Source organism: Atractosteus spatula, chromosome 11 (genome assembly GCF_055471065.1).
Source record: "Atractosteus spatula isolate fAtrSpa1 chromosome 11, fAtrSpa1.hap1, whole genome shotgun sequence".
In the NCBI taxonomy this organism is placed as follows: Eukaryota; Metazoa; Chordata; class Actinopteri; order Semionotiformes; family Lepisosteidae; genus Atractosteus; species Atractosteus spatula.
In genome coordinates this window covers 34,563,506-34,573,169 of record NC_142716.1, presented here as the reverse complement: position 1 = coordinate 34,573,169, position 9,664 = coordinate 34,563,506, and the positions used below count along the sequence as shown (strand labels likewise).

The window sequence follows — 9,664 nt, the reverse complement described above, 5'->3', positions numbered from 1 at the left end:
TGTAGTCGAGTTGCGAGAATTCAGATACTTAAAACAGTAATGTCTTGCATTTATAAGGAAACGTATTCAAAATCCTATATTTGGGGGGCGTAATAAACAGGTAGGCCTACGGTAGCACTCTCCGGGTGAAAACAAAAAGAAAAACGGTAAGTCTTAACTCATCCGAAAGTCTATACAAGAGCAGGCAGCTGGTTAAAATCGAAAGAGATGGAAGTAATGTAAAACTGTACAATCTGCAACTCCACAGGTGCCAGGAACTGCCGATCACTGGTGTGCGGATTTAAAAGTTACCCTCCACCACTCCATACCCCTTACTTCACCCAGGCTCCTCCTTTGGGTGGGCGGGATATCCTTTCCCGAAACTTGTTTTTTAATCTGAACTTCCTCGTTATAAACCGTGTGGCGGACGGCTACTTCCGAGGCGAGTGACCCAGCTGGGAAAGCAAACGGCAATGACTTTGCTTAGGAAACTCTCTCCCTGGCCGCGCAGAGCTCTCCTGGCTGGCCTCAGGCCGCTGTCGGTGGGCGCAGCAGCCCGGGCAGGAGCCCCTGTGCCCGGCGGGGAGAAGCGGTCCGAACCGGCTGCGGGACTCCTGGGGTCCCCGCGAATCCACGCTCGAGGGCTGCACTCGGAGCCGTGGAGCCCCGACTCGGTGGAGGTGTATTTAAACCGGCTGGACGGAGAAGACACAGGTGAGAGAGGGCTCGGGGGGGTTTGCGTTATTCTGATGTGGATCATCTGAGCAGCGTCACTCTGCGATGTCCCCAGTGTTACCTGTAGTCGTGTAGCGGTAGTAACACTTGGGAATTGTTTTTCTGTTAGAATCAAAGCGTTCAAACATACAGAAGAGAATACCCACCCGCGCACTGGTAAAAAAAACTATACCCAGTGTTTGCTGGGTGTAGTACAAAGACGTGCAGTGTTTTGCGGCCGAGTTTTTATCACTGCTCTGACGAGTGAGAGGAGATGGGTTAAAGTCGGCAGAGCTGAATACAGAGACTGTGTGGTGTATGAATGTGCTCCAGGAATTGTGGCTTGTGAGCAGTTGTAATCTCTTTAAAATTCATTTAAAAAAAAATATATTGCTCAGGTAATTTTCTGGTTCAGGTGGCTCTTACAGTACCAGACTAATGAAGTGTTGAAATTAATTTGCCTTCCTTTCAACTTTTGCCAGCACAACGTTTTTGCCTTGGGCAACAGCAAGCAGAGCACTGACACACAGAGAGCAGAGACAGGAGCCCCTCTTCCACTGTTCAGTTTGGACTCTGCAGGCTCTTGTAGGTTTTGTTTATGGATCGCGTGTGTAGTTATTTTTACTTCACATCAGTCTATAATAGAAGTGAGGTACCCTATGCAGCCTGAAATGCCAGGTGTCTGGTTTGTGGCTCCTGTGGCCGTACCGAATGTACCGAAGGCTGGATTGTATCTAACTGCTGGACAGGTGTGACCCCCCCACACCTGTGGATGAAAAGCGAGAGTGTGACGCACTTGAGCCCTTCGGTGTCCTGGTGTTGCTTTGCAGCCGCCCAGGCTGGCCCTGCGCCACACTGGGTCTCAGGAGCTGCACCTGCCCTGCAGAGTTACCCATGAGCCTAGGAGATGGATTGAATGGGCTCAGTGGAGGGGAAAGAGCCGCTGAGTCACTCTGAGCAGGGGAAACAGTGCGCCCTCAGAAGCACCCAGTAAGCCAGAGGTGTTAAAACAAACTTCTTTTCTGCAGAACTGCAGTGTGGCGTAAAGCGCAGGGCTCCGGACTTCTGACTGGAGGGTTGTGGGTTTAAAAGCCAACAGGCTAACCGTAAAGGGCGTTGAATAATGGTGTCACCAAAACAAATAACATTAACCCTCCTGAAAGGTCACCTTGTCTTCTTGCCTTCATTTGATCTCGTCGTGAGTAATTACAGCAACCAGTCTAACTTTGCTCTCCAGCTTTCAGTAATGCCTTTAAAGTTCACAGAAGACGCGTCTTCAGTGTTTCCCACAGCAGCTGCTGCGGAGCTGTCTTCACTGACTGTCACCCCCCCCCCCCCCCAGCCTCACTGGGACAGATTCTGACTCTGTACCCTTCAAACCTGACGGTCTTACCACACCTGGGAGTTCCTGCAGCACGATAACTACCAAATAAAGTGTTTTGTGCTTCAGTGTATATCCCTTGCTTGTTACCTCAGTTTCTGACAGTTATATTTCTTAAAGTAGATAACTGAATGTGCCTTATCCCTTATCTCCCAGCTTCTCTGACCTCAGGTCTCTGATTAATGTTTTGACACCCAGAAACACCTGTTCTTGCTACCTTTATTCTTTCTCCCACGAGTCTTGAAACGGTACCGCGGTGTCCGGTTCAACCCTCTGACCGCCCTCTCTCAGCCCCGCTCTTTCGCCTTCCTTTGCTACTTATTCCTCCCTCGGCTTCTCCACAGGGGTGGCGGAAGTCGTGATGTGCCAGCAGCGAGCCCGCAACGCCCTGGGGAAGGTGTTTGTGAGCCAGGTAAGCGGCAGCGCCGATATTATTGTCTACTGATATCGAGGAATATAACAGTTTACCCACCTCAGTCAACACGGCCATTTGCCGGTCGTGCCAGTGAAGCTTTTGAATTTGAATTTGCACAAAAAGCCACAGGAGCTCGCTTCTCTGATAAGAAAGGCAGCCACCTGGCAGGTCACGTCTAACACTGAGGGCAGAGCGTCGCCTGCAAAAACATGAACAAACAGCCAATACAGGATGGAAAAAACACTGAGCTGAAAGCAGACGCTGTGGTCGACGGCCAAGTCATGTTTATATTCCTCACTGTTTCTAGAGGGGAAGCAACAAAAAAAGCTGGAACTCTTTTTAAGTTATGTTGTCGAATTTAAAATCACAGGATTATCCTACCATTCAGGTTATGATTGTGCAATGCATTTGGAATAGCCTGCGATACCGGTCATTGCCTTGCAAGCAGACGTTGCTGCCAGGGTGTGCTCTGATGGTGTTTCTGCTTGCTCCCCTGGTGAGCTCAGTCTCCTGTCCCCTTCTCCCCCTGTGCTGTAGATGAGGGAGCTGGTGTCCGCGCTCCATCACGACCCCGCAGTCAGAGTCGTGCTGTTCCGGAGCGCGGTGCAGGGGGTCTTCTGCGCAGGTCAGTGCCAGTGTGAGGGCCCGGTGAAATCTCATTCAGCGAAAACCGTATTCTTCACAGGCCTCCTTACCCCACCCAGGGTAACACAGTTTTTCATCCTTCAGTTCACGGGACATTAACAGCAACACATTCTTACTGCAGTGAGGACGATAAGCGCTGAAAGTTCTTGCTGTAGTATGAGATAAAAAAAGGAAACTCCTACATTGATGCAGCAGGCTTTTATTCCGATTTATTCTCTCCAGCGATCAGGAGTTCATTCCCCCGAATTCTGAAATGCTGTCTGCTTCCACCTAGGTGCTGATTTGAAGGAACGCGCTCAGATGAGTAACTCCGAAGCAGAGCTCTTTGTGCACGGACTACGTTCGATGATGACGGAGATCGGTGAGAATTTGTGCACTGGGGAGAGGTGGTCTGTAAGACTTGGGGTGGAATACATTTGCAAGCGCTGTTCAATAAAATTGCATTCACCTGTCTTCCTCTAATAGCTTCTCTACCAATCAGCAATGAGTCAGCTCAGTCCACTCAGTCCAGCTTGACTTTTCATATCCTATGCAACCATTGAAGGTGGTATTTTGTGAAGCTCTTAAATGTGCCAGTGAATGGGAGATGAATGTAAATACTATTATTAAGTCTGCAGTGCATGCTTTTTTCCCCAAGACTTCTCAGGTGAAGCTCGTTTACAAGAGAGAGGGTGGATACATGTTTCTTTCTAAACTGTCAAGGAGCATGTATGAAAACGCAGATAGCTGTTAGGAAACCCGACCTCACCGGATTACTTTAAAGAACATATTGCATATTTAACATGTAGGTTCCCTGTGAAGATCTGTTGGGCAGCATGCAGGCTCCCTGGTTGTGCAGTTTTACCTAGTAAAAAGAAGAGGCCTTGGGCTGCTATCGCAGTCAGACAGCAGTAGTTTAAGCGGGTCTCTGTGCAGGGAGTGAGGGTATTGGTGGATGTAGAAAAAGGAATTCTCTTAGTCAGGTTCGCTGTGAGTTGTGCAGTTGTGCGCAGTGAGTTGATTGTGTATGCATACAGGAATGACACGGCCACAGAGTAGCAGTGCGATTCAAAGTTTGAGTCGAGGTACAGTATACTGTTTATATAGACACACAGTTACAGCAGATGAAAGGGATTCTGGGTAAGTAACCCCACCACCCTCCCTGACTGACACATTTGTACATCAAAGGAGAGCCCCTGTGAATGCACAGATCGTTTAGACCCCCTCCCAGCCCAGCCCTGGAGCATCTTGTTATTGTTTGTTTGACACAGTTTCAGTCCTGCTGGGCCCTTGCCAGGGGGTATGCCTAATTTTATGACATCTGTTATTTCTCAAGCAGCCCAGCAACAGTTAAGGGCTCCAGGGAGCGCTTAACCCTTTCCCTCATGGACAATGTGAAAAGTGCTGTTGCCTCCTCTTGTCTCTGTGCACAGTGCTTCCAAACATTTTGAATAGTGCTGTATGCTTGAATTTTGTTCTTATCCTCCTCTTGAACCCAATTTGGAAACATAAAATAATCCAGACTTCGGATGTATAATTTTTCATTCTCTATTCGCATGAAGGACGCAGTGTAAAGAGGAGAAACATGAGCAGAGTGCAGGGGTTTGGACTCTCCAAATGAAACGCCCTGTCTGTTGCACTGAGAGACTCCATCGCTCTGCTTCATTGTACATTTATTTATTCAAAAAAAGAAAAAGACAACATAATCAGTGAAAGCATAGGCAGCACAGTGTGACCAAGTGTAAAATGTCTTCAGTTTCCCGAGATATTATAGGCATAATCTGTGCAAGTAAACCATCCAGATTATAACTTTAAACTTAAATAGAAAGAAACCCCAGCAGTCAACAAAGTCACCTCTGGTCTGCAAAGAGTCAAGTATCTGACAAGCTGTTCCAGACCCTAGCATGAATACATTGGGACTTTCTTAGTGGTGTGGGTGTCCTGCTGTGTGAGAGCTAGCTTTCCTTACCTTGTTCTCTGTCCTACTTCTGTGTTCAAGAAACGACTAAAACCCAGGTGTAAAATGGCCTCCTCTTGCCTGTAACCTTTTATGTTCTCATCTCCTCTGATCTCCCTCTCTCTGCCCCCCAGCGGTGTTGCCCATGCCCACGATTGCTGCCCTGGATGGCTTTGCCCTGGGAGGGGGCCTGGAGCTGGCACTGGCCTGTGACCTCCGCACAGCTGGTGAGCCATCCTTGCCTGCCCACACAGGAGTCCTGGGGGACTGCGGTGGGTCAGGGTTGGGCATGTCCGCAGAGAGACCGCATTGAAAACCTCGCAAAGGGCACAAGGACCTGCAGACGTGCTTGTCAGACAGCTCCAGCTCTTGGGCTCCTTCATTATTTGATACAGGATGCCAGGTGCTGACTGGAGGAGTGGCGTCTCGCACTGCGACGTCACTGCAAGCTCGCAGGAGCCCAGCTGGTCACAGGAGTTGGCTTTGCGCTAAAAGCTGAGAGAATGCTGGCCGCCTAAATCCCATCTGTCCTGGGAGACACTTGGTCACGTGTGCAGCAGCTGCCCGGGGAATCCCAGGGGTTTTTCTGCTTTAGCTTTCCTAGAGGCGGACGAGAATATAATTTCTTTAACTAGTTTTGCAGGAGCTCTAACCGACCCACTCATTCCCCTATGAAGTTATCTGCAATTGTATTTTTGTAACTTTTTTAAAAGTTGAATTGGCATAGGGTAATCAGCTGTGCTTTCTTGCTGTTCCTCACATACTGTGCACTCTTGGCTCAAAGGCATGACTTCAATCCTTTCTTTCAGCCTCTTCTGCACAGATGGGCCTGATCGAGACCACCAGAGGGCTTCTGCCTGGAGCTGGTGAGCGATAAGACGGATAACAGCCGCTGTGACCCATCAGCCTCTGTCTGCCTGTCCTGAATGCTGCCGGTTGTGCGGTGTCCTGCAGGGGGCAGCCAGCGTCTGCCGCGAGTGGTGGGTGTCGCCGTGGCGAAGGAGCTCATCTTCACGGGAAGGCGGTTGGGGGGGGCGCAGGCGCTGGAGCTGGGCCTGGTGAACCGGACCGTGGAGCAGAACCCGACCGGAGACGCGGCCTACGGGGCAGCCCTGGACCTGGCCCGAGAGATACTGCCACAGGTGCGGCTGACGGATGTCTGGTGTCCGCGGTTCCCAGTTTCACTCTCGCCCTCGTACGGTCTCTCTCTCTCCAGAGCTTAGCGCAACAAACTAAACCGCTGAGCTTCCCTGTTCCACGTTCAGATACAAATGTTCGCAGGACAATCCGGATGTGTGTTTGTTGAACCTTCCGTCTCTCTCCGTGACTCCATCGCTCTTGGGTTCCTTCCCCGTGTCTGTTATACGGCAGTGTGATCACTGTTGCACCAGGGTCTGCCGTCTGGCTCTGGTGTGGTGTGGGGCTGCGTGCCCGTGTCTTGTGTCTGACTCCCTCTCTTCTAATCCTCAGGCTCCGGTTGCTGTCCGAATGGCAAAGGAGGCCATGAGCAGAGGATCTGAGGTATGGAGTCTCATTACCCATTCATCCAAATCCTCCCATTCATCCATTCACCATGGTGTGTGCTGCTGACCTGCGACTTGTCATTTTTTTTCCCCCCCACTCTCCCCCTGTTTCTCACCTCTGGAAATTCGCCCTCTTCCTGCCTCTGCCCCTCTCCTCCTCCTCCCCCTTCCCCTCTCGTTCCCCGGGCCTGTCCGGCTGGGCCCTGCAGGTGGACATCTCCACTGGGATGGCCATCGAGGGAATGTGCTACGCCAGGGTGAGTTGGGGGCTGGAAGGGGTCACGGGGGGCAGCACGGCTGTTGGGGTGAGTGGGGTGGGTTGGGGGCAGTGTTCTTCTGCACCCCCCTTCACCCCCACACTGCTGCACGGACGGCGTGCTCCTGTGGGTTCCGACTGTAGTGTGTCCACCAGTGTTCCTTTCTAAATGTGTTGAGGTTTGCATCTTCAAACGTGTGATCACGCTGGCTATTGCATCATTGTGATGCTATCACCGTGTCTGGTATTATCTCCACTTTGGGATGTGGAGAGAAATTCAAAACTGGCCCACCTCTTCTTCACTTCTGGGGTGTGCTGCAGGGACATGTCAGCTGTGGCATTACGCAGGGGCGTGTCCAGTGTGGAGGCCTCGTCTTTGTAGCCACAGCTGTGCAGGTCCTATAAAGGCGCACTTGTCACCCCCGGAAGGGGGAGTGTTACACTGACGGTCCCAGAGGGGATTGCAGCCGCGTAAGGCAATGTCTTCACCGGGGCGGGCACACCTTTTTCCACACACTGAGTTTTGTTTTGTTTTTGGCCTTGCGCGCCCTGCTCTCCCAGACTGGACCCTGCTAAACGGGGCCAGTTCAGTCTGGTCGCCGCTGTGTGAGGGGTTCTCCTTTTCCCCAGGCTGGACCCCGTTAAACAGGGTAAGCCCAGCCTGGAGGTCGCGTTGCACAGCGGTACACCTTTCTTTTTTTTTGCCTTTTTGTTCCATTTCACCCCTTTTGGGGTTATTTTTGGTCCCTGCTGACCTCACACCGGTGCTCCTGTCCCTCAGTTAGGGGCATCGACTTCTTACCAGTGCTCGCCGTGGCTCCGCCCACTACCACATTCTTCCACAGCACTCCAGCAAACTTCTGCTCACCTTGAAATTCTCAGCGGGTTTTAAGTTCTCAACATCCAAAAAGTTTTACCCTGATCCTCGTAACTCCAGTGTTTTTTTTTGTTGCAAATTATTTCCTTGAACCCTTCAATTAGAGTAACCTGTGAAGAGCTGCAAGAGGTCAGAGGGTTAAATTAGACGTGTGAGATACAGAGCGGTGACCTAGACATACCCGAGAGCGCATGTTCCTGCGCTATCAAAGTATTTGCCGGATCAGCAAGGTTAAAGAAGCTGGAACGATACCAAATATGTGCTTCATCCCCTTATCTACTTTCAGAAATGAAGCTATAGCAGAACTGGATACAAGCTGGAGTGAACTTGTACTGCTGTAGCTATTGTGGTGTAAAACAAGCTCTAGGGGTGAAAGCCAGGAAAGATGCCTCTTCAACAGCTGTATTGCACAGTGAAGATCTTCTATATTTATGTGTCCTGAGTTATTTTCATCACAGCATTTTACTTATTGGACTCTCTTTCGTGCTATGAGAGAGAGAGCTGCTGCTGGTTTTAGAGGCGACGAGAGCCCAGGTGCTGCCGGAGGATGTCTGTGATTCTCACCTTTCCATTTCCTCCCAGGTCATTCCAACACGGGACAGGCAGGAGGGCATGGCTGCCTTCATCGAGAAGAGGCCTCCACGCTACACGGGGGAGTAACTACGGGCGGCACCGGCACCGGCCCCAGCCCATTCAGGTCGAGTGTCCAGACCCCCCTCCACCCGCCCCAGCGCTGTCGGGTTTTGAACTCCCCTTCGCATCCCGTCCTGCACATGTCGTCTTGAGATCCAGTCTCCTCCATCCTGCTCTGGCTCAAGCGCTTACTAGAGTGTACTCTTTCAGAGAGTTTCCTGTCTGTCTGCGCCCCCACTATAACAAGCTGCTCAAGTCTGCTTCAGCGGTAGCTGTTCCAGTCTTCTGTCTGCTTCAGCTAAAGACGCGACTCATCCTCTTTTAAAACTTTTTTGGGATAGATTTTTAAATTCCTCTCCTCTTGCCCCTTTTATACGCAAGGGTGTGGAACTGCCAGTTGCCTGTCCTGATTCGCTCCTACAGCCACCCTGAATGAGATCTGAATGAGATGAATACAGTGCAGACTTGTGTGCTCAAGTGTCCTGCTTCCTTAAAAACTACAGAGGAAAAGGACAGGGCTGTGACGAGAGGACTGGATGACATCATGCCTGCTGCCCATGCCTCAGCCACAGCCCAGCTGTGCATCACTACCACCGTGGTCCAAGCCCTCCTCCAGGCAGTAAGACCTACGCTGTGTGCTGAAGAGAGACTGGAATCTGTCCAGCTGACCAGACAGATGTGTGAGGTCAAGCAAACTGCTGTGTGTGGAGGCTTAATACCACCAAGCTGGGGGCGCTGATGAGAGGGGGACTATGGTTGCACATCTATGCAATGATTCAGTAACTTGCAATGCTCTGGAAGTAATTGTAATGAAAATAAAATGCTTCTACTGACCTTTCGTAAACTCCAGCCATCTTGTCTCATCGCTGTGTTCAGGCCAGTATGTCTTCCAGTACCGCCCTTCACCCTACCTGACTACAGTACCTTGCTGCCCTGTCTGCGCCAAGGCGCTGGCACTGCTGGCCTGTTGCCCTGTCATCTCACTTGTGTTATGAGTGCAATGTCTGATCACTTCTCCATGCACTCTGAAGGTGCTAGGGAATAGCACACACCACAGCCAGTGAGAAGAAGAATAAGCAAGCTGAGCAAATATTATCTGTAGTAAAGTGAAGTTCTGCATCATAAACTATAATGAAACATGGCCAGTCTGTCTCTCTAATGTACTTGGGCAGCACGTTCCCCCAAGAAGGCCTGTTGCTCACAGTGTGGAGTCGGGGCCGATGCCCTTGGTTCTGCAGTACAGCGCTGGTACCACACCACGGTCTTCCATTTCACAGGGAACCTCCCATCGCCTGCAACACTCAG

General features: G+C 50.8%; 1 protein-coding gene across 2 annotated transcripts; it reads left to right on the top strand.

The window, feature by feature from the left end:
* The first annotated feature begins 334 nt into the window (after positions 1–334).
* Positions 335–9,196, top strand: echdc2 (enoyl CoA hydratase domain containing 2). Of its 2 annotated transcripts, XM_088926574.1 has the most exons (11): positions 335–693; positions 2,419–2,486; positions 3,027–3,114; positions 3,409–3,495; positions 5,205–5,297; positions 5,880–5,936; positions 6,025–6,212; positions 6,541–6,591; positions 6,803–6,850; positions 8,309–8,423; positions 8,863–9,196. In XM_088926574.1, exons 1-10 carry the CDS (start codon positions 453–455, stop codon positions 8,384–8,386), a joined length of 999 nt encoding a protein of 332 aa, XP_088782700.1. In that variant the 5' UTR covers positions 335–452; the 3' UTR covers positions 8,387–8,423; positions 8,863–9,196. The 2 variants fall into 2 exon arrangements, with proteins under 2 accessions (XP_088782700.1, XP_088782699.1); XM_088926573.1 differs by having other exon boundaries at positions 8,309–9,196.
* Positions 9,197–9,664: the final 468 nt, after the last annotated feature.

Coding starts and splice junctions, on each gene's coding strand:
- echdc2 (XM_088926574.1), top strand. CDS start 453: ATGACTTTGCTTAGGAAACTCTCTCCCTGGCCGCGCAGAGCTCTCCTG. Junction 694..2,418: donor GCTGGACGGAGAAGACACAG/GTGAGAGAGGGC, acceptor GCTTCTCCACAG/GGGTGGCGGAAGTCGTGATG. Junction 6,592..6,802: donor CCATGAGCAGAGGATCTGAG/GTATGGAGTCTC, acceptor TGGGCCCTGCAG/GTGGACATCTCCACTGGGAT.